The sequence below is a fragment of the Cynocephalus volans genome, chromosome 3 (assembly GCF_027409185.1).
Source record: "Cynocephalus volans isolate mCynVol1 chromosome 3, mCynVol1.pri, whole genome shotgun sequence".
NCBI lineage: Eukaryota > Metazoa > Chordata > Mammalia > Dermoptera > Cynocephalidae > Cynocephalus > Cynocephalus volans.
The window spans coordinates 21,669,821-21,694,494 of NC_084462.1; the positions used below are offsets into that span (position 1 = coordinate 21,669,821).

The following is a 24,674-nucleotide window of genomic DNA, read 5'->3' on the forward strand; positions in this document are numbered from 1 at the left end:
GAAAAATTCACTAGCAGGATTCAAAGGCATATTTGAGTTGGCTGAAGAAAGAATCAGTGAACTTGAAAGAACCAGGACCATTGAAATTATCAAGTCTGAGGGACAGAAAGAAAAAAAAGATTGAAGAAAAGTGAATAAAGCCTGATACCATCAGTGGACCCACATATGTATTGTGGAAGTCCCAGAAAGAGAAGAGAGAGTGAAAGGAGAAGAGGTTATTTGAAGAAAATATGGCTGAAAACTTCCCATATTTGATGAAAGACATGAATATAAACATCCAAGAAGCTCGACAAATTCCAAGTAGGATGAACTCAAAGAGACCCACGCTAAGACACATTATAATCAGACTGTTCAAAGACAAAGAGAGAATCTTGAAAGTGTCAAGAGAGAAATGACTCATCACATAAGAGGGATCCTCAATATGATCATCAGCAGATTTCTTACCAGAAACTTTGAAGGCCAGAAGGCAGTAGGCCAATATATTCAAAATGCTAAAAGACAAAAACTGTCAACAAATAATGCAATATCCAGAAAATCTGTCCTTTAAAAGTGAGGAAGAAATTAAGACATTCACAGATAAACAAAAGTGAGGGAGTTCATTACCACTAAACTCACCCTGCAAGAAATCATAAAGGGAGTCCCTGCAGGATGAAATTAAAGGATACTAGACAATAACTCAAAGCCATATAAAGAAATAAAGATCTCAGTAAAGGGAAATACATAAGTACTTATAAATGCTAGTATTATTGTGACTTTGGTTTATATCTCCACATTTTGTTTTCTACATAATGTATTAAAAAGAAATAGGTATTAGTTCATTTTTTGGGACACATATTGCTCAAAAATGTGAATTTGTGACATTGATAACTGAAAGGAGTGGGGATGGAGGTATAAATGAGCTGAATTTTAGTATGTTATTGGAGTTAACTGGTATAAATTCACATTAGGGTGTTGTGACTTTAGGATGTTAAATGCAGTCTCCATGGTGACCATGAAGAAAATAGTTATAGAATATACACAAAAGGAAATGAGAAGGAATTAAAAATATTTCAGTCCAAAGAAATCAACTAAAGACAAAAGAGACAGTAATGCAGAAAATGAGGAGCAAAAAAGGCTACAAGGCATATAGAAAACAACTAACGAAATGATGGAAATTCCCCTTATATTTAACCTAATCACTGGTAAAGGGGAACTTCCGTCATTTCGTTAGTTGTTTTCCATATGCCTTGTAGCCTTTTTTGCCCCTCATTTTCTGCATTACTGTCTCTTTTGTCTTTAGTTGATTTCTTTGGAGTGAAATATTTTAATTCCCTTCTCATTTCCTTTTGTGTATATTCTATAACTATTTTCTTCATGGTTACCATGGAGACTGCATTTAACATCCTAAAGTCACAACACCCTAATGTGAATTTATACCAGTTAACTCCAATAACATACTAAAATTCAGCTCATTTATACCTCCATCCCCACTCCTTTCAGTTATCAATGTCACAAAATCTACCATTACCTTTATACCAAAGACAAAACTCTACAGGAAAATGACAGACCACTATCCCTTATGAATATTGATTTAAAAATCCTCAACAAATACTAGCAAACAGAATTCAACAGCATATGAAAAGGATTATACACTATGTCCAAGTGGGAATTATTCCTGGAATGCAAGGATGGATTAACATGAAAATCAATAAATGTTATACACCACATTAACAGCAAAATGGTGTACTGGCATGAAGATAAACATATAAACCAGTGGAATAGAATAGAGAGCCCAAAAATAAACCCTTGCATATACGGTCAAATGATTTTTAACAAGGGTGCCAAGACCATTCAAAGGGAAAGAACAAGTCTTTTCAACAAATAGTGCTGGGAAAACTGGATCTCCATATGCAAAAGAATGAAATGGGACCTTTACCTAACACTATATAAAACATTAACTCAAGATGGATCAAAGATCTAAACATAACAGCTAAAACTATAGAACTCTTAGAAGAAAACATAGGGCAATAGTTTCATGACATTGGATTGGGCAGTTATTTCTTGGATATGACACCAAAGGCACAGGCAACAAAAGAAAAAAAGTAGACAAATTTGACTCCATGAAAATTAAAACTGTCTGTGCATGAAAGGACAATGCCAGCCTATGGTATGGGAGACAATATTTGCAAATTACATATCCGATAAGGGGGTAATATATAGAATATATAGAGAGTTCCTAAAACTCTGCAACAAAAATCTCAATTAAAAAATGGGCAAAGGACTTGCATAGATATTTCTCCAAAGAAGCTATATATGAATGGCTAATAAGCACCTGAAAAGATGTTCAACATCACTAATCATTAGGGAAATGCAAATCAAAATCACAATGAGATATTGCCTCACACCCATTAGAATGGCTTCTACCAAAAAACCAAAATAACAAATTTGGTGAGGATGTGGAGATATTGGAACCTTGTGCACTGTTGGTGGAAATGGAAAACGGCACAACCACTGTGGAAAAAAGTAATTCCGTTTTTGGGGATATATCCAAAAGAATTGAAAGCAGGGTCTTGAACGGATATTTATACACCCATGTTCACAGCAGCATTATTCGCAATAGCTAAAATGTAGAAGCAACACAGGTATCCACCGACACATGAATGGATAAGCAACAGGTGGTATAGCCATGCAATGGAATATTATTCAGCCTTAAAAAGGAAGGAAATTCTGACACATGCTGCAGGATGACTGAGCCTGAGAACATTATCCTAAGTGAAATAAGGCAGTTACAAAAGGGCAAATATTGTATGATTTAACTTAAATGAGGCTCTAGAGTAGTCAAACTCAGAGACAGAAAGAAGAATGGTGATTGCCAGGGGCTGAGGGAGAGGGGAAACGAAGAGTGATTGTTTAATGGGTACAGAGTTTCGGTTCTGTAAGATAAAAAGAGTTCTAGAGATGGATGGTGATGATGGTTGCACAACAGTATAAATGTACTTTATGCCTCAGAACCGTGCCCTTAAAAACGGTAAATTTTATGTTATGCATATTTTACCACAATAAAAGATTGGAGAATTAAAAAAGGTAAAGGTGAAAGAGGCTTTACAGACATACACAAGCTGAAAGTATTCATTACCAGAAGACCAGCCACTGCAAGAAGTGTTAAAGGAAGTCCTTCGGGCAAAAGAAAAATGTTACCAGATGGAAATCTAGATGTATACAAAGAAATGGAGAACACTGGAAATAGTAACTTCAACTATTAATAATGGATTAATATAATTTTTTAATTTTTTTATTTTTTTTTATTTTTTATTATTTTTTGTCTTTTTCGTAACCGGCACTCAGCAGGTGAGCGCACCGGCCATTCCTATATAGGATCCAAACCCGCAGCGGGAGTGTCACTGCGCTCCCAGCACCGCACTCTCCCGAGTGCGCCACGGGCTCGGCCCAAATGGATTAATATAATTTAAAAAAAAAAAAAAATCTCTTCAAAAGATAATTAGCTGTTTAAAGCAATGATCATAACAGTGTTCATGAGGCGCATAACATGTGAAGAAGTATGACAGCAACAGTCCGAAGGCTGGACGAGGAGAAATGGGAGTGGAGTGTTTTCCGGTTCTTATACTGTAAGTGAAGTGGTTTGGTATCACCTGAAGGTAGACTGTGCTAAGTTAAAGAAGTACACTGCAAATCACTAAAACACCAATGAACTGTGGTTAAAAACTATGGTCAATAACTCAGTAAAGGTGATAAAATGGAATTATAAAAAGTACTTAGTTAATACAAAAGAAGGTAGGAAAAGAAAAAGGAAACAACAGATGGGACAAATCGCAAGATGGTAGATAATCGCTTTAAATGTAAATAATCTGGGCTGGTCAGTTAGCTCATTCGGGATAGTGTGGTGCTGATAACACCAAGGTCAAGGGTTTGGATCCCCTTACTGGCCAGCTGCTGAAGGAAAAAATAAAATAAATAAATAATCTATACATCCCAAATATAAGGCATAGATTGTCAGATTGATCAAAAAAAGTCAAAACTAACCTATAAACTGTTGACAATAAACCCACTTTAAATATAAAGACACAAATAGGTGAAAAGTAAAAAAATGGAAAATGGTGTACCATCCTAACACTATTCAGTGAAAGCTGGGGTGGCTATATCCATAGCAGGCAAATTAGATATCAGAGTAAAGGATGTCACCAGGCATACAGTGTCATTTCATAGTGATAAAGGGGTCAGTCAAGTAAAGGGACAAATTAATCCTAAGTGGGTATGCATGTTATAACAGAGCTTCAAAGTATGTGCAGAAACCGATAGAAAGAGAAAATAGAAAAATCCACGATTATAGTTAGTCAACCCTGCTCTCAATAATTAATAGAGCAAGTAGAAAATCAAAGTATGTAGAAGCTTTGAGTAACACTATGAACCAACATAATCTAAATGACACAGACAGCAGAACCCACGCTCTTTCTCAGTGCACATGAAACATTTACCAAGATAGACCATATTTTGCATCGTAAAACAAGTCCAACAGTCAAAATCTGCAAAATCTGCAGACAGCTCACCAAGATAAACAGATCATATTATATCTGTACAATGGAGCATGACTCAGCAAGAAAATGACTCATGACACATGCAACAACATGGATGAATCTCAAACTAATTATGCTGGGTCAAAGAATCCAGGCAAAAAAGGTTACATACTGTATGATTCCATTCATATAAAATTATAGAAAGTGCAAAGTGATCTGTAGTGATGGAAAGCAGTCAGTGGTTGCCTAGCGGTGGGGTAAGAGGGATGGAGGAATCCGATGGATGACCAAGGGGCAGAAGGAAACTTGAGAGCGATATGTTTACTGTCTTTGACTGAAGTGCTGGTTTCATAGGTGTAGACATACGTCGGAACTCATCAAGCACTACACTTTATGTGCAGTTTATTTGAGATCAATTGTTATGTGTATATATGCACATGCATACCTCTCTATGGAAACCAGAAATCCTCTTATGTGTTTTGTCCTTGCTTAGAACATCCAAAACAGGAGTCTAAGTGCAGTCACAAGCCAGGAGTCTGATATTGCTCACTGTAGCAGTGCCAGGTTGTGTTCATGCAAGTTAGGATTCTTGCCTGATATTAACAAAATGAGGAAACCAGAGGTTTTTATTTACAACTAACCATGTAACAAACAGATACATGGTTGTAGTGTCAACCACTATACTATCAAATGCCTACTACGTAAAGATCACTCTTCTATGTACTAGGAATCTAGCACTGAAAAAAAGCCCATTCTCCCATGGACTTTCCATTCTAATGAGGAGAGGGTGATGATAGCAAGTGAACTATACACGGTAAGAGCTCACATTCCCAGGGTGTGTACCGGGCCACAAGCTGTACTTCCTCACACAAGATATAAGTGACATGAAGGGCATCTGGCTGTGGGGAGGCCCTGGCTTTTTTTCTGAGTGGATGGGAAGGAATGGGAATGAGAAGCCATCTGAAAAAGAGGCATAGGTGGGCTCTCCATGGCTTCACTGTGGACAAATCAAGAGGAAGCACTTGGAACCATCCTGGTTGGAGGTGATTGTGACTTGAACTAAAGTGGGGAGAAGGACTTAGATCCAAGGTGTTTTGAAGTGAGTGGGGTTTGGGAGGAAAATATGAGGCAGAGATGATTCTAAGATTTTTGGCCGGAGCAACTAGAAGAACAGAGTTGTCATTTACTATGATGGGGAAGATGGGGGCAGAGGGATGAGTTTTGGGGGCAAAATTAAGGGGTCGATTTTGGACACATTAGGCTTAAGTTGCCTGATTAGACAACTGAGTGTTTACAACAAGGGGCATGGCTAGAAACAAGTCTGGAGTTCAAGGGAGAATTCTAGCTGGTAGGAGTTAACAGCGTATCTGTTGTAATTAAAAACATTATTATAGGGCTGAGCCCATGGTGCACTCGGGAGAGTGTGGCGCTGGGAGCGCAGCGATGCTCCCACCGCGGGTTCGGATCCTATATGGGAATGGCCAGTGCACTCACTGGCTGAGTTCCGGTCGCGAAAAAGACAAAACAACAACAACAACAACAACAAAACATTATTATATGAATCTAAGTACAATTAATTGAATATAATAAATGCTTTCTCAACAGACTTGGGGAGATTTTTGGGATTTGTGGGGGAAGTCTTTCAGTAGATGCAATAACTTGTATTCATTTCCTTAACAGTACAAATATCAATATTTTATGCAGGTTAAAACTAATCAAACTAGCTCAAAGAGAATGGCCTCATTAATAATTTCCTAATTATAATGTAGAAAACTATTTTTAGTCTACAATGATACAGTAGTAATATTTTGCTTTATGTTTTTTTTTCTTTTAATGTAAAAACCCAAGATCAGGAAGTCCCTAAGTGATGAAAGAATGTCTAAAATTAATTTAAAATCTTCAGGAAAAGGGTTAACCTTTTTTCCATCTCAAAATGGTAAGTATTTTAATTGTACAACATTAATATTTACAAACTGTTGCTTATAAGTTATATAGTCTATAAAAATTTACAGCCGTCTTTTTCACACAATGAGGCTGGTGCAGCCACTTCCGATTCTCTCCCTGGCTTGAGGGAGTTCACGTTCAGGGCATGACTACCCCCGGCCCTGCCTGCCCACCTCTAAGAGCCCGATGCTGTGATTATATCCTTTTCTTACATTGAACTTTTTCTCTCTCAACTTTTCTCATTCCCTTTGGCTTCTAAAGGTGCTCAAGATAAAAAGTACAACGAACAAACGCTTATTCAATCCCTCATACTCCTCTTCATAGTCTCCTTTCTCCTAGGAAAATATCTCTAGAGTTCTCTGTGTCCGCTGACTGCAGACCTCGCCTCCCCTCACCCTCTCTTCTGGTTGGGGCCGTCCAATGCCACTATGTTAATACATTCAGGGGGAATTTTCTGCCACCATCTTGCTGGCCTCTCAGCTGCATTTGGCTTTGCCTCCATGTCTTAGGCTGCTGGTGTTCCTTTTCCTCTGACCGCGCGTTGTTTATGGCAGGCAAACGCTAACTGGGGAGTTCCTTCAGGCTCTGTCCTGGGCCCTCCTCCTCTCAAAGCCTTCGCATATGTGTCCGCTCTACAGGGACTGTCTCTTCCCCCATGACTTTCTCCCTCTCTAAGAGATCATTCCCTTGAGCACATGCTCTAGTAGGTCCAATAAGGAAAACCTCTCTTTTATCTCACGTTCTCTTCTAGGTTCTACTTTATTTCTCTGCTCCCCTTTGTCTTGAAAAGCTGTATACACACATCTTCTTCAATTGCTGTCCTCTGTTTCTCCCTGAGCTCACTGCAAGTGGGTATGTGTCCTCGCCATACTGCTGATTGCCACTCTTCATCACCAGCGACTTGCCTGTTGTCACCCCCACTAAGCTGCTCTCACATGAATCGATCTCTCAGTAGTAATGAAGACTGTCAGCTTCTTGAAACACTCTCCTCCCTTGGCTTCTGTGACTTCACTCTTCTAGTTTCCATCTTCCTCTGGTACTATCTGCAACGTGTGTCATTTTTCCCTTGTAGTGTTCAGCATCCTAGCAGAGAATTTACCCGACTCCCAAAGTGCCATATCAAGATGTACAGTTTCTACAACAGAAAAGAACTAAAAATGGAACCCCAATTTTACTGTTCATGTTATTAGCTGGTGATTGATTGTTAGCTCTGGCTATACCTTGATTTTGCCCTGGATCTCTCTGGTTATTCCTTTAACGTTGGCTGAGTGCCTACTGCACACCAGCCCCCTGTGCCCTGGGCTAATGCTCTGTCTACTGTCAAGGCCATTCCCTTACCCACATGGCATCTTTTCTCAAAGTCCAACTTTATCTGATTACTGCATCCTGGTGGCTGTGACTTACTGTCTGTCCTCCAGCTAGCAGGTATCTAGTTGAGAGTTCATGGATGAACATAAGAAGTAAGTAATCTTCAAATTCAGTCTTGTTCTAACCTTAATTAGAGTCCTAATGGATTGTATACAATTCAATTCTCTGAATTTTAAAATCTGCCACATGACTAGAAAATCAGGATCGCTTAAAAGGATGGAAAAACTTAGTATAATTTTAAAGAGTTAGAGACTGTGTAGCCTAGACAAGAAGGGGATAAAGAGGGAAAACTACTGTGAAATTATTTTTGTGAGGGTAACCAGATTTGTAGCCCTCTAGAAGAGAGGATTCGCTCAGGCACACAGCTGTCTTTGTCTTTGAGGCACTTCAGACTTTGAATAAGTAAAAGACAGATACCGTCAACTATTTTGTCTCACAGATCTAAATAGCTGTAGCCTTGTCTGAGGCTGAAGGGTGGCACAAAAAAGTCTCTTTTACAATTCTTTTCATGTCTTTGTTTACTCTGCCTGTAGTGGTCCCATGCACCTTAGTCAAGGCCCTGGAAAGTTGTGTTTTGGGTTCTCTGATCTCTCCTTATACGTTTAACACATTTAAAATGACCAACAAAGCTAGTTTAGAAAGCCTAGGGCTGACTGTTTAGCTCAGATGGGTAGAGTGTGGGGTTGATAACACTAAGGCCAAGGGTTTGAATCCCTGTACCAGACAGCTACCAAAAAAAAAAAATGTTTTTTAAAGATTAATAATATGAGAAATGGCATTTATTTTGGCAAAAGAATATAGTAAGTGATTCTTGAACCACAAAATAATTCCATAAACATAAAATTTATTAACTTGTAGCCTAAAATGTGACATTTGATGCAAACTCAGGGCCTGAAACAAATGTGGAAGCAGTCTCAAAATTCGAAGTCAAAGATGATAGAGGATCACAACACACTGATGAAGAAGAATATACTTTTATTAAAGAAGGACCAGGTATGTTGATTTTAAGAGTAAAATATCCTCTCACTGCTTGAAAATTAAAAAGAAAAACAAAACAAACAAACAACAAAAAGCCCCACCAAACATGAAGTCTTCCATTCTTCTATGTAATTCTTAGAGAAAAGCAAATTGCATTCCTAAGAATACTTAGAAGACTGGAATAGCTTAAATATTACCTATAAGACATGGCCAAAACTATAACCAGAGAAAATTTATAGTATTAAGTGTTTTCATTATTAAACAAAAAAATACAATAACCTAAACATTCAGCCCCAAAAGGGAGAAAGGAGGAATAACAGAACAGGAGGAAAGCTTTAACAAAATCAACTCACAAAGTATTTGTCAGAAAACAAGAATCATAACACTAGTCATTCTCAAAGCTGGTTCTTTAAGTAAAAAAGGTAAATAAAATAGAGATCCTCAACCTAGTATAATCTGCACAAAGGTGATAAAATACATACTAAGTAGGAAGGGAGAAGTAGATAATCACAAATAAAATTTTTGAAAGTACAGTAAGAGAGTGCCATATACAACTTTAAGCTAATAAATTGGAAAAATTTGAAATGATTTTCTGGGAGATATTAATAACAAACATAGACTCAAGAAAATATAGAAAATTTGAATAATCATGGGGAACAAACTCAAAAATTATGCTCCCAAATTTAATTTTTATGAGCCAGTTCTTTTAAAAATTTGAGAAAGCAATAATAAGAATTATTCTTATATTATTTTTTTTAAAAAACCCTCCAAAGAATAAAATAAAAAGCCTTTCTTTTCATTGAACAAAGTTAACATAACCAAAAATATGAAAACTTGATGAAGATAAAAAATTAAGATAATAGACCAGTGTTCTCAACTGGGAAACAGAGGGTGACCTGAAAACCACCTAGAGTGGGGATTCTGGGAAGATGGAAGTGGCATTTGTGCAGCTTTTTTTTCATCTCTCTAAATCCCCACATGAAGACAGCACAGTTAGAATAGCAAAATCAAAAACCCATAAACTGTACATACAACTATATTTTGTGACAAGGCATCACAATAAAGTAAAAATATGAGTAGACAGGGACACTAGTTACAAAACCCTCACGCATCAGAATGTAGAAAGGATGTAAGAGACAGTAACAGATATAAAAGACAGAGAGAAGCAATTAGTGTGTCCTAAAGACCTGAGAACGCTAGCACCCGAAGTTCCCAACACGGACTCACAGGCAGGCATGGCAGGCCAGGCTGAGAAGAGCAACCGAGGCAGGGAGGTCGCTGCACTCCAGTTAATGAATGAGCACCAGGGGTCAGAGTAAAGTCTAAAGGGGAGAGGGCGGTTGGGCCCCAGGAACAAACCAAAGCTCCTTCCAGGAAAACCACAACACCGAGGAAAAATTGCTAGGAGTAGAAATCACACTGAGAAGGCTGGGACAGGAGGGCAAAGAAATATTCAAGTGAAAAGAGATAAGGAAGTAGTGGCAGAAGGTCTCAAAGTACCGGACCATCCTGTTTCCTTTTGTGAAAAGAAGGGGATGGGAAGCTAGAAAAATTGTCACGATCCACCTACCTGTACACTAAAAATTCAGGAAAATGACTTTTCTGTAAAACAGATAGGTTTGTGGTTAAATCCCAAATGATATTATAAGAAAAAAATAAGCAGAATAATGCTCCTACAGATATGAAAGCATGCTAGAAAGAGGAGCCCATAAAACAGACGGAAAACTGTCCCTTATTACAGGTTGAGGATCTCTTATCTGAAATGTTTGGGACCAGAAGTGCTTTGGATTTCATACTTTTTTGGATTTTGTAATATTTGCATTATATATTTACCAGGCGAGGATCTCTAATCCGAAAATCCAAAATCTGAAATGCTCCAATGAGTATTTCCTCTGAGCGTGACCTTCGAGTGTCATGTCAGCACTCAAAAAGTTTTGGATTTTGGAGCATTTTGGAGTTTGCATTTTTGGATTAGGATACTCAACCTGTATTTGCAAAATGAACTAAAAGAAATTGAGAATGTGATAGAAGAGATAACAGGCAACATAAATCAGAATTAGAAAATCTTGAGTGAGATAATAGAACTTAGGAGAAAATTAGAAATAAAAGGAAAAAAAAAAAAAAAAAGACCAAACTAGAAAAAAAAGAAAAAAAAAAGAGAGAGAGAGAATAAACAAACAGAGAGACAGCCTTGAGAGGAACAGAAAGTAAAAAGAGTTCAAAAGTAAAAAAGATACAAAGTGTTAAAAAGGATTCCAGAGAAAGTAACAGATATATGACAGGTAAAAAAGTCCTAACCTAATAGGAATCCCCCAAAGAACACTAAAGCAATGGAACAAAATATTCAAATCTGTATTTTAAGAAAATTTTCTTGAGATAAAAAGCCTTAGAACTTACATATTCAAAGGACATCTGCAAACCTTGGAAGACTGACCCAGAACTATCAAGACCGAGACAAATCTAATAAACTACTAGGGAATGAGAGACAGAGAGAACACAAGCAAAGCAAACCTAGGGCATCCAAGCAAAATGACCAAGTCAATCATAAAAAAATGAAGATCAGATTATCATCAGACTTTTTTTTTTTTGACAATAATGTTTTATGCCAGAGAACATCAGAGTTTATTTAAGTTCCTCGAGGACAGAAAGTATGAGCTAAGGATTTTATATTTAACCTTCAAATAGGAAGGCTCTAGACAAAATTTTGAGGCCATTCACAAACTCAAGGACTGTTGTTCTCACAAGCACTTCCTGATGAATCTACCAGAGGTGGACTTTCAGGCAACAAAACCAAAGGACCCATAATAAGTGATGCCATGAGGACAGGGGTAAGCATTTGTTATACTCCATTTCACCTCATGAAAAGGGTCTTCCCTCACTATCCTACTAAAATAGCACTCACTTGGTTAGTGAATGGCCTTGTAACACCAGGGTCAAGGGTTCAGCTCCCAGTACTGGCCAGCCACCAAAAAAAAAAAAAAAAAAAAAAGGAAAATAAATAAATAAATAAAATAGAACTCTACTCTGGCCTCTGCTCCCTTACCCTGCCTTTGTTTCTTCTCTCAGTATCACATTTGCACCTCCCTTCTCTCTCCCTTCTCTCCACACTCCTGGAATGGAAGTGTCCTGAAAGCGGAGATTCAGTTCTAATTACTTCTATATTCCTGGATCCTAAACAACACTGTGTTATTCTAGGGACTCAATAAACACTTGTGGAGTAAAAGTTTTAAGGAATGAATAATCTCATTGTCTACCTGAAAAAATGTAAGCATCAACTGAAAAGCCATTAGAAATAACAAAAGTTAAGTGAGATGGTTGGTTTACAAAATAGAAGTTAATAAAACCTAATTCAATAGCTTTTCCGTATACTACTACCAATGGTCAGAAAATATGGGAGAAAGAAAAAACATTAAGAGGGAAGAAGTTCCAACTGGTGGTAACAACAAAATACAATGTATTTAGGAATAAACATAAGAAGAGTTTGTGCGACCTACGTGAAGAAACAAGTAACAAAACCAAAAATAGGCAAATGGATTACATCAAAATAAAAAGCTTCTGCACAACAAAAAATGCAAACAAACAAAAAAGCAATTAGCAGAGGGAAGAGACAACCTACTTACTGGGAGAAAATATCTGCAAGCCATGCATCTGTTAAGGGGTTAATATCCAAAATATATAAGGAATTAAACTCATTAGCCAGAAAACAAATAACCCAATTGAAAACTGGGCAGAGAACCTGAATAGACATTTCTCAAAAGAAGACATACAAAGGGTCAACAGATATATGAAAAAAAATGCTCAATATCAGTAATCATTAGGGAAATGCAAATTAAAACCATGATGAGATATCACCCAACACTTATCAGAATGGCTGTTATCAAAAAGATAAAAGATAACAAGTGTTGGGCAGGATGTGGAGAAAAGGGGACCCTTGAACTCTGTCAGTAGGAGTGTAAATTAGTATAGCCATTATGGAAAACAGGATGGAGTTTCCTCAAAAAGCTAAAAATCAAATTAACATTTGATACCCAGTAGCCCCACTTCTAGGCTTATATACCCAGGACTTGAAGTCAGTATGTTGAAGAGATCGCTACACTCCCACGTTCATTACAGCATTATTCACAATAGCCAAGAAAGGGAATCAACCTAAGTGTTTATTGTTGGATAAATGGATAAAGAAAATGTGGTACATATACACGATGGAATGCTATTCAGCCTTAAAGAAGAAGGAAATTCTGTCATTTGCGACAACATGGATGAACCTGGAGGAGGTTATGCTAGGTGAAATAAGCCAGACACAGAAAGACAAATACCATATGATCTCACTTTTCTGTGGAATCTACCACAATCGAACTCAAAGAAGAAGAGAACAGAATGGTGGTTACCAGAGGCTGGGGGTTGAGGGGAACAGGGAGATGTTGGACGAGGGTATAAAATCTCAATTCGACAGGAAGTGTTAAGTTTTTTTTTTTTTTTTGATCTATTGCATAACATGGTGACTATAGTTCATAGTAATATATCATATATTTCAAAATTGCTGAGAGTAAATTTCATATGTTCTCACCCCCAAATGATAACTATTTGAAGTGATGGATATTAAATTAAGTTAATTTAATTGTTCCACATTGTATACCCATAACATCACATTGTACCTCGTAAGTGTACACAATTATAATTTGTCATTTGTCATACAATAAAATTTTTAAAAAAGAAAACTACTGTACTTTACAGACCTTAGAAAAGTCTTGAATAAACAGAAATACCACCTACCTTATGGAAAGACTCAATATTGTAGCAGTGTAGATTCTTACCAAGTTAATTTATAAATTTAATTCCAATCCCATCAATTTTTGAATTTTGACAAAATCATCCTAATGTTTTTCTGGAAGAATCAACAGGCAGAAACAGATGTAAGAATATTAAAAAGAAAATTGGGAAGGTACTTTTAGTCCTAGATATTAAAACACACTGAAAATGTAAACCTACAATAAGTAAAATAGTGTGATTCTCGCAAAATAATAAGCAGATCATTGCAAACACAAACATAAACATTTAGTATATAATAAAGAGCTTGTTTTTAGTAGGGAAAAGGTGGATAACGTAATACATGGAGCTGGGATTATTGGCTAAATTTTGGGAAAAAATTCAGACGTATTAAAGAGTTAAATGTAAAAATTAGAACCATAAGAACTAAAAGCATATGCAACTGAACATTTATATACTTAGTGTTGAAAAAGGCCTTTTTAGGCGTAAAAACTAAGGCAAAAACTACAAAGAAAAATACTTATAGAATTGACTACTTGAAAATCAAAATCGTCTTTTGGCAAAAGAAGCCAATAACAAATTGCAAAGTCAAACAAACTGAGAAAAAAAAATTAAGAAAGGTTAATATCCTTAAAATATTAAGAATAAAAAAAAAAAAAATGAAAAACCAAACAGGAAAAATCACTTTTTCTCACAAAACATAAATGACCCACAAACACATGAAGAAATGCTTAGCTTCACTGATAATCAGGGAAGAGCAAGTTAAAAAACAGAATAAGAGACTGTCAAGAGAAAATGGTGCTTATGACAGTGACGTGAGAGAAAAATATTCTTATACACTGCAAGTTCGATTATAAGGTGGCTCAGCCTTTCTAAAAGGGAGTCTGGAAATATGCATCAAAATTTTAAATGTGAATACTGTTTTGACCAGCAATTCTAATTCTATGGATTTATCCCAAGGAAATTTTGGAGAAGTAGGGAAAAACATATATATATAAGGATGTTCATTACAGCATTGTTTATAAAACTGAAAAACTGAGAAAAGCCTTGTTTAGATTGACACATCTCTTATGGTTTCTATCCATACAATAGAATAACTTATAGCCATTAAAAATCTCTTACAGAATGTATTGCTGCCTGAAAAACAGGATATATGATCCCATTTTTGTTAACTGCATGCTGTGATAGACAACTGACCAGTAGGAATACACCGGAATGTCAATAACATTCGGATTGCACTAGAGAAGGCAGATATTTTCATTGCTGTGTTTACCGTAGCACTTACAACAGGGCCTGTTACCTAATAGGTGCCCAATAATTATTTGTGGAACAAATTGAAGTTTTCTGCAGTAAGCAAACTTGACTTCTATAGTTGGAAATTCTACTCAATACATTTTATCTTTTATAAAGAGTTTTAATGCCCTGCAAATCTGTATCAGTCCATTCCATCCCTGCCCACTATGGGTTGTGATTTCAGTCCTTTAAAAAGACTTTTCCATAAGAGGGTAGCAGAAGAATTATCTGAGTAAACGTGCTTATATAATTTGAGGGGCTTTTTTTATTATAAAATTTTTAAAAATATTTAAGAAATATTTTAGATGCATTGCTACTTACCCCTCTTATTGACGGCTTTGAGGTATAATTTACTTGCCATAAAATTCACCCATTAAAGTGTACAGTAACTATCACAACACAGTTCTTGAACATTATTCCGCAAAAATTCTCTTGGGCCCCTCGTAGTTAATCCCCACTCTCATCCCTGGCCCAGGCAGCTAATGACCTGTGTTCTTTCTCATGGATTTGCCTTTTCTGGACGTTTCAGATAAATGCAACCTTATGTCTTTTGCATCTGGCCTTTCACTAAACATAATTATCTTGATGTTCATTCATTTTGTAGCATGTATTAGCATTTTGTTCCTTTGTATTGCTGCTAGTATTCCACTGTATGGATGTACCACATTTTCTCCATTTAACAATTGATGGACAGTTGGGTTGTTTCCACTTTTGGCTACCATGAATAATGCTGCTATGGACACTGGTGTATAAGTCTTTGTGGATATATTTTCATTTCTCTAGCAGTGGAATTGCTATGTCATATGCTAAGTGTATGCTGAACTTTTAAAAGAAAAATGCCAAACTGTTTTCCTAATTGGCCATACCATTTCACATGTCCATCAGTAACATATGAGTAAGTCTAGTTTCTCCATGTCTTTTCCAACACTTAGTAGTGTGTTTAAAATTTTTTTTATATTGGGTTGTTTGTCTCACTGAGTTCTTTATGTATCCTGGAGACAAGTCCACCTTTATCAGATATATGTTTTTTAGCAATTTTCTCCCAGTGCATGGCTTATCTTTTTTATTTTGTAATATGCAAGGTGATCATTTGTGTTGGCAGACATGGCTTGTGGGAAAACCACAAGCAACATGCACTAATGCATCTGTTCTTCACACTGCTTCTGTGAGGTAGGTACTTTTATGGTTCCCCTTTTGCAGATGAGAAAACTAGGGCACAGAGACATTAATTTGCTAAGGTTACACAGCTAGGAAGTGGCACAGCTGGGCTTTGAGTCTAACTAGTTTGGCTCAAGTTTGTGCTCTGAACTACTATACTGTGCTGCTTCCCAGCAGAGGCTGTGCAAGTGGGTTTGCTTTTGTGATTTGCCACCCATACCTCCATGCACAACACTTGCCCAAGCCTTAGGCCTGCCATGGGTTACACTCATATTCCAGACCTTAGGAGTTCGTGTGGGAAGCACACATGAAAGTTTCCATTAGTCTCTGCAAAATTTGGCATTGACAGCAAGGTTCTTCCACTGGGGGCCCTCCACGGTGGCTCCTGAATGGAGGTGAGATTGGTGGGGTGGGTTGTTCACAGAATCCTACCTTTTCTTTGTACTTGTCCAACACTTCTCCCTCGCCCCCCACCCCTACTCTCATATAGTAGAGTAGCCCATGCTGGAGACATAATCTACTTACCTTCTTATTCAATTCAGAGTTAAAATCTTTTATTATTATTATTATTATTAATGAAAGCTGCCTTTAAAGACAGTGTAAGCAACAGCTAAGAGGTTTTCTTTTCTGAAATATGGAAAACATAAATTTTCTGAAATTTTAATTTCAGAAAACCAAAATACTTAAGCTATTTAGAAAAAAAAAAAAAAGGGCACGAGGAGACTCAAAAGAAGTGCTGACAATCCCAGCCAGGATCTAGTGAGCACCTGCTCTGTTCCAGGTAGTAACTGAAGCACTTTGCAGTTTCCTTAATCCTCACAACTCTCCAGGAAGACCAGCATCACCCCATCTTAAAGAGGATAAGGACACTCAGCCCACCACAGGACAGGACAGAACTAGAATAGGAACAGAGTCCAAATTTATTGCACAGTTGTATGAATACTCACCTTAAACTTCATTACAGAGAAAGATGAAAAACCCAAGGAAGATCCCAAGGAAAAACTCAACACGTGGGTCCATAATATGTATATCTTTTTTGTGAACACATTCTTCCATGCATATAAACATGAAGAAACTCTCAAGGAGAAAATAAAGGAAAATAGATTACATTACGCAGCAATGGCTCAACAGAAGAAAGTTGAAAATGATGAGCTGGAAGCAAGGTAACTTGTGAAACTCCTCAGTCCTTCTCTCCTTCATGAGCTCAGGTATCTTTCTTTCCTGTCTCCTGAAGCTACCAGAAGTATTCATTAAAAGTATACAAATTCCTAAGGGTGTCTTGACACACTAAATATTTGGTCTCTGCTCCTGGCTCCTGGCAGAGCTTCTAGAACTTTAACTTCCTGAGTGATAGGGTGACAAGAGCAACTTTTGTTACATGAGGGTAGTTCAAAAAGTTTGTGGAAAAATAGAATTAAAAAATAATATGAATCTTTACATGAACTTTTTGACGTCTCATCGTAATATTTGGTATTAGTTCCTGGTTCCACACCAGAGCGCCTAAGACCGTTGGACTTTCTGGAGCGATGCTACTACTGGCTTTTTCTCTGCTGATCGGATGACTGGGAGCCAGGGCCCTAGAGCTTCCATGAGAGCTGGTCACCAGAGGAACCAACCATGTGATTAGAGGGCTGGCACTTTTAGCTCCACCTCCTTAGCCTCTGGGAAGGGGGGGGCTAGAGATTGAATTCAGTCACCAATGGCCAATGATTTAATTGATCATGCCTACATAATGGAACCTCCATAACAACCCTAAACGATGGGGTCTGGAGAGTGTCCCTGTTTGTGAATGCATCCATGAGCGGGGAGGGTGGCACACTGCAAAAAGTCTATGGGGATAGAAGCTCCTATACTTGGGACCCTTCCAGACCTTGTTCTATGTACCTCTTCACCTGCCCCCCCCCCCCTTTCGGTGGCTGGCCAGTTACAGGGATCTGAACCCTTGACCTTGGTGTTGTCCACATCACGCTCTATCAACTGAGCCAACCAGCCAGCCTGTGGCTGTTCATTTTTATCCTTTATAGTATCGTTTATAATAAACCGGTAAACATAAGTGTTCCCGAGTTTTGTGAGCCATTCTAGCAAATTATTGAACCTGAGGAGGGTTTCATGGGCATCCCCTATTTATACTTGGTCAGAAATATGGGAGGCCTGGACTCGTGACTGGTGTCTCAAGTGGGGACAGTGTTGTGGAACTGAGCACTTAACTTTTGGGGTCTATGCTAACTCCTGGTAGATGATGTCAGAATTGAATTGAACATAGGGACACCCAGATGGTGTCAGAGAGTCGGTCAGTTTAGGGGAAAAAACCCATTGCATTTGGTGTCAGAAGTGTTGTGGATAGAGGAAGAGTTGTTCCTTTTAGTGTCATGTCCTCTTCTGGTACAGAGAACTTATGGCTAACCGGGTTGGCCTGTTTTCTCTTGGTTGTCTAAGTTGGTGATGACATTCGCACCCTAAAGCTCACATGAAAAGGCAATAGGAAGTAGTGGCTGAGAGCACAAGCCACAGATCTAGACTGCCTGGGTTCAAATCTCAGCCTCACTACTTGACACTTGGGCAACCTTGGGCAAGGTCCTTCACTCTGTATGCCTCAGTTTCCTCATCTGTAATGTGGAGATAATACCTCATAGGACTGTTGTGAGGATTAAATGAGCTAATGTTTGTGAAACACCTAGAACACATGACCTGGAACATGGTAAGCACCCAGTAAATGCTGCCCACTTACCTTTGAGAATCACAGTTGAGGTTCACCTCTGTACAGTCATGCCTGGCCGAGTACAGCCCCTCGCCCTTCGTAAAGTGCAACTCCACCTACTGAAGAAAGCATTATTCTATACTTAAAGAAAAAGAATACAAGAGGTATTTTAAAAGGCCACTTACTAACTGCTAAATTGCTGGAGAGAAAAGTGGTTCACAAATCACTTTTGATATACAAAGATTTTATTTTGGACTGTCTAGATACTGCATCACTTATTTCAGGCAAAGTGATGACAATTTAGTTTTGTTTACAAGCTGTTGAAATACAGGTATGGGCTACTTTACATGATATACAGCATAAAAACTGGTTTTAACATTTCAAAGGGGCTGGCTCTGTTGGTGAGAGCCTGATATTACACCACCAAGGCCAAGGATCCCTTTCCTGGCCAGCAGCCAAAAATTTTCAAAAGAAAAAAAAAGCTACCTTCTCGTGTTTACTTTTAGGCTGAGTATCTTAAGAGAGGAAGAGACCAAAAGACAAGACTATGACGTTCACATCACTGTGATCAAGGAGCCGATGGATGTCCCATCTTCTCTCTTCACACCCAGCCCTCCCAAAGAGGACACAGCGGTGTCCCAGTCCAGCAAGTCTATCACAAGCAAGAAGAAGAAAAAGTAAAGGATACTTGGTGTTGTGAATAAGCCACAAGAACAGGCAAATGTGACAGAGGCTTAGAACTGCAAGCACTGTAACAGATTTCCTGAACAATAAAATTGTTTGCATTTTCTTTTTTTGTTTTGGTGACTGGCCCTTGACCTTCATGTTGTAACACCATGCTCTAATCAACTGAGCTAACCGGCCAGGCAGCATTTTGCTTCTTATTTTAGTGTTTTTGAAATCCTCCTACCTTGGCCTACTGTGTTTCAGGTATCCTACATGGTTGGGTCACTGAAATGCCTGTATTTGAGTTGAATGAAAATACATGCATATGCACATTAAATGAGTGTGTATTAAACATGTTTTAAAAAATCCAAGTGTAGTACTGGTGATTAGGTTTAGAGTCTGATAAAATGGAACAGAAGGCAGAGGGGAGTGGATGAAGTTATTTAAACATTTCTTCATGGTGATGCCTTTGCCCCTGGTAACCACCCTGTGTCCTTCACATGCCACATACACGGCCCCTTCCCTGGTCCTTTCCCACAAATGCCCATAGCACTGCCCATCGCATTTAGAAAATGCCAAACAAAAACAGCAATTCTAGGAAACAATAAGAGAAGGAGCAGGCATTTGATGGGTAGTTAAATGAATACTTTTAGTCTTTGTTTGAAAATTTTATAGTTAATAATTTGTGTTAAAATTTAAGGGTGACCACCAGAAAAATAAAAATGCAATCTAAAGCTTCCAAACTAGCAGAAGAGATTAAGAAAATCATGAATCCAACATAAAGCTGGGGAAAAGGAAAACAACAAAGGAAAAAGATGGTAAACAGAAAACAAAAGATGGTAGGGACAAGTGTAAAATATATCAGCAACTACCAATGTAAACAGATTAAATGCACTCATCCTGCTTGGAGAAACTTATGTTGAGAGAAATAAGCAAGGCGCAGAGGGATAAATACTGCATGAACTCATTCATAAGTGGGAGCTAAGAGAGAAAGAAGGAAGGAAAGAAAGACCACAGTAGTGCATTGGACTTGCAGAGGGAGAGAGCCTACCTAGGGACACAAAGTGGAGTGGGGGAATGGGGGATAGGGAGGGAGGTCAGGGATAATCGGGTGGGGGACATGGGGTATAACTGCAATTTGTAGTAATGGGTATGCTGCCAGTATGGATCTGGCCATCTCATCTTGGGCACGAGTGGTGACAATCAGCTTTGTATCTCATGAATATTCATAACCAATTTAAAAAGTACTATGCAAAGTAAATAAATAAATAAATGCACTCATCCCTGCTCCCCCCAAATCAAACCCAGAAATAATCAGATTGGATTAAAAAGTATAAATTCACCTCAATGTTACTGTTTACAAGGGAAACATCTAAAAACCACCAAGGATAAAAATATACAGAAAAAGATGTACCAGGCAAATCTAATCAAGATGACTGGAACCGTAAGCAATATTAAAAACAGATGAAACAGAATTTAAAGCAAGCACCTGCATAAATGGGGTAAAAAGTATAAAAGCAAGATAATGGTAAAAGGACCAACAACCAAAAAGGAGCATTACTCACATGCATCTACATATTAGCCTTGCAAAAGCTGACAGAATTCCAGGGAAGAAAACTACAATCATGATAGAAGAAATGGGATCAGAAAGACAAAAAATTAGCAAACACAGATAATTTAAGCAACTAAACTAAAAAGTCTGAACTAATACATATAGTTAGGAATCAGAATGCAACAGAGAGTAAATACTGACAAAAACACTGACCACATTTTAGGTTGGAAAGTGCAACAATTCCAAATAATACATCATAGACCATGATCTACTTGCTGTGCAACCAATAAATCAGCAATGAATGCCCACAATAAACAAAGTCTAACATGACTGGAAACTAAAAAGTACAATCTTAATACATGGACTAAGAGAAAATCACAATGGAAGTTGTGAGTTATTTGACTGAGTGACAATGGAAATACTACAAATGGATGAAGCCGTTTCCTCCTCCCCTCCCTAACGTAACAGGCTCTTGCAGGTTAAGTGAAGGAGTCCAGACAGCCACTTCTAGGGCTGGGGAAATACTATCTGGCTATTTTTTACCCAGACCCTGGGATGTCCAGATCACCAAAAACGAGGTTTAGTAAAATGCAGCCAGACTTCATCTCCACTGTGAAGATGCTCACAGAGTTGTGGCTCCTGGGGACTTCTCCATGACAAATAAAGACAAGAATGCTTTCTGTTTAGACCACACTGTGGCACTTCCATTTAGTTCTTTGTATTTACATTAGATGTGGTCTAAAAATCACAGCAGTACTCAGGATAAAAATCAAGTCTAGCAATTACTTTGGGCAAATGCCTCAGTATTCATCACTTCAAGTCTTGTGACTGCGGAAGGGACAACAACTCTGAGCAGGTCTAGCTGCTGGAATAGTGACCATGAGTTTTTAAATCCCCAGGGCATGACCCACTAGCCAATGCAGTCTACAAATGAACAGTAGAAGAGACTCAATACAAAAGCAAAATTTTAAAAACTTTAACAATTTATTAGTCTTATTTTCCAGTAAAATATTCACATAATGTCAAAAGAATGGAATGAGATATAGCCAACTACCCTTAATTAATTCCACATAAATATTTAAAATCTAAAAACCTCAGGGGATCATCAGACTGAGTAGAAATTTGATTCTTCAAAGCAAGTATTGCTTTACTATCGTCATTAATCCAGTCAATAATATGACCAATAACTTGCAATGGTAAACAAAATGTTTGCTGAGTTTTTAAAAGATGTTTTTGGAGAGCCATTATCAGTCAATCCAGGAAGAATATGTTGTTGAACTGTGTTGCGCAAAGTTTCTTTACTTCTTCTGCAAAAAGAACAGAAAACAGTGAGTGAGGAATAGAGATTCTTACTTACAAGGTTATATAATATGTATTAGAATAAAATTTATAAAGAATTAAAAGATAACATGAATCTTTCCATGAACTTTTTGAAGACTCCTTTGTATATTAATTAATACCTTAAATTCTTCTGGAATAAATAAATGTCTGCATTAATTGTAACCATAAATCCCAGAAGACTAGGTACAAAATGTTAATAAACCAAGGGAAAGGGGGGAAAAAACCACCTAACAAATCCAGGAGACCTCGACACTTTTTAACATACTGAAACACTGCTTCTTTGGGCCTGAGAAGGCTTAAACCCAACACAAAAAGTGCCTAATACACCCCCTGGTTAGGAGTGCAAAACTGGAGATGTAGTCAATCTTGAGAAATCTGATGGAACAACACAAAAACTCTAGGTGCAACCTTGAATTGTAGATCAAATGCTCCAGAGAGATATCATTTTCGTGATTTTACTAAATTCCCATTTTATTTATTTATTTATTTTTTTGTTTGAGAGAAGATTTATTTTATCTCCTTCCCCTGTATAAATTCCCATTTTAAATCAGGCATATATTCTGGTGTTTCTAATGCACACAACTCTTAATATACATATTAATAGAAGGAGAAAAACTTAATATGCCCTATAAGACACATGCAAAAAAAAAAGCTTCCACCTAACTTTCCCTACAGTTTGCACGTGGGGTGTGTCTCTCCCCACCTGTACCCCTCGTTGCTTCTGGTGTAAGGCAGAGCAACAAAGGGGCCCAACTCAGTGGATGTTGGATCTCCACTGTGGGAGCTTTCAGGATCCTACAAAGCAAGTGTTGGGCCACACTGTGCAGAGGACCAGACCAACTGCTTTGGCTGGGAGGCAAAAGAAAACTTCTGCATTACCTTTCTGCTAATAAACAGATAGAGATGGTTATAAGCTGCTATATGAACCTGGCAGCTCTACATACAAAAGGTGTGTTTTTATCACAGGATATAAAAAAAGGACTTTTTAATACACAAGATATAAAGCCACAGGGTTTTTTTCCTTTTAGCACTGTAGAAAATAATTTTATTTGGCCATTGTCAAGTTTCCTGTGTTACAGGAAAGTCTGTCACATACTTCTTTAAGGAACTATGCCATAGATATAGAAAAACACAGAATGAATCAAATCTTGCTTTTTTTAAACCAACACTAGAAGCCTCTGCTTAAAATCTCAATAGTCATGATTTGTTCTATTTACCATGTTTTTTAATACACTGAAAAGTTTTTAAATATCAGTAGCATTAAAATTCTGCTAAAATACCAAATCCCACTTACCATTTACTTCAATCAGGTTTGCATTTTTTTGATTCAAAATAACATATAGCTCCCGCTGATCAGACTTTTTCCCAACAACCCAATAATCACTCATTGCTTTCACGATGATTTCTTCATCTTCATCCACTCTGTAAGACAAAAGTTTCAAAATGTAATAGTTTGTTATAAATATAGCTAGATTGTGAAAAACAAACATTCCAAAACAAGAACAGGAAACTAAATAGGCATTTAAAAGTTCAGGGAGTCATATGTAAGTGAACTGGTGACTTCTGGGCTTACAGATCTGTTTGGAAGCAGTGCCCACAATAGTCAAGCTCGAGGCCCTTTGAAAGGGCTCTGGGTCATGAGATTTAGAAAACAATTCTTTTAATGCCTTTTGTTAGAAAGGGGACACCTAATTTGAGAAATTGTTAGAATTACCTAGTGAAATCACTGTTGATGTCACCTAGAATCTTCATTAAATCTGGATGAACAGATGTAAGTGACACACTGGGTGTTTTCCTCATGTGAATTGTACTTTTCTCTGCTAAATTCATATGGTTGAAGTAGATAAACTTAAACTGGGGTTCTTTTTCAGACCTGTAAAAACAAGTCATTAAGACAGTAACATTCTGAAAGATTAATTATCCAAACTGTACAACTACATTGTTAAAACTTTAAAACCACATGTCTAGGCCTTGTATTTTCAATGGATGGGCCTTCAAATCAAGAATCTCAGTTAGTTAACATGTATCAAACAGGCTCTTCACTCAATAATAGCTTATCTGATATCTGTAGAGAAGTGAGGTATTCAATATGATGGAATTTTCCAAAGAGCTGAGGTTTATTTTTTAAACACCAAAAATATTTTAAGCATTATGTGACGATTTTCTCAATAAAAGTATAGTATTTTATAAATGGCAGTCATTTGGTTATTTGCCAATTTTTTTAATGCAAACAAATCAATACTGATCATTTATCTTCTAGTAGAGGGGTCAGTAAACTATGGTCCTGGGGCCAAATGTGGCCCTGTTTTTATAAATAAAGTTTTATTGGATCATTGCCATACCCATACGTATTATGTGTTGTCTATGGCTGCTTTCACACTAAAATAATAGTTGTGAAAAT

General features: G+C 37.5%; 2 protein-coding genes across 3 annotated transcripts in view; one reads left to right on the forward strand and one right to left on the reverse strand.

Moving 5' to 3' along the window:
- Positions 1-19,395, forward strand: part of RSPH10B (radial spoke head 10 homolog B) — a 57,788-nt gene extending 38,393 nt beyond the window's left edge. The window contains exons 16-19 of the mRNA XM_063088293.1: positions 5,005-5,131; positions 6,352-6,447; positions 16,981-17,179; positions 19,221-19,395. Coding sequence (XP_062944363.1) covers positions 5,005-5,131; positions 6,352-6,447; positions 16,981-17,179; positions 19,221-19,395 — 597 coding nt within the window. The remainder of the gene's footprint in view (positions 1-5,004; positions 5,132-6,351; positions 6,448-16,980; positions 17,180-19,220) is intronic.
- A 2,538-nt stretch (positions 19,396-21,933) lies between these two features.
- Positions 21,934-24,674, reverse strand: part of CCZ1 (CCZ1 homolog, vacuolar protein trafficking and biogenesis associated) — a 31,729-nt gene continuing 28,988 nt past the window's right edge. The window contains exons 13-15 of one of the 2 annotated variants that reach the window (XM_063089785.1): positions 23,988-24,146; positions 23,568-23,695; positions 21,934-22,239 (exon numbers count right to left, since the gene is read on the reverse strand). In XM_063089785.1, coding sequence (XP_062945855.1) covers positions 22,184-22,239; positions 23,568-23,695; positions 23,988-24,146 — 343 coding nt within the window. In that variant the 3' untranslated portion in view covers positions 21,934-22,183. The remainder of the gene's footprint in view (positions 22,240-23,567; positions 23,696-23,987; positions 24,147-24,674) is intronic. The other variant, XM_063089786.1, reaches the window with a different exon arrangement.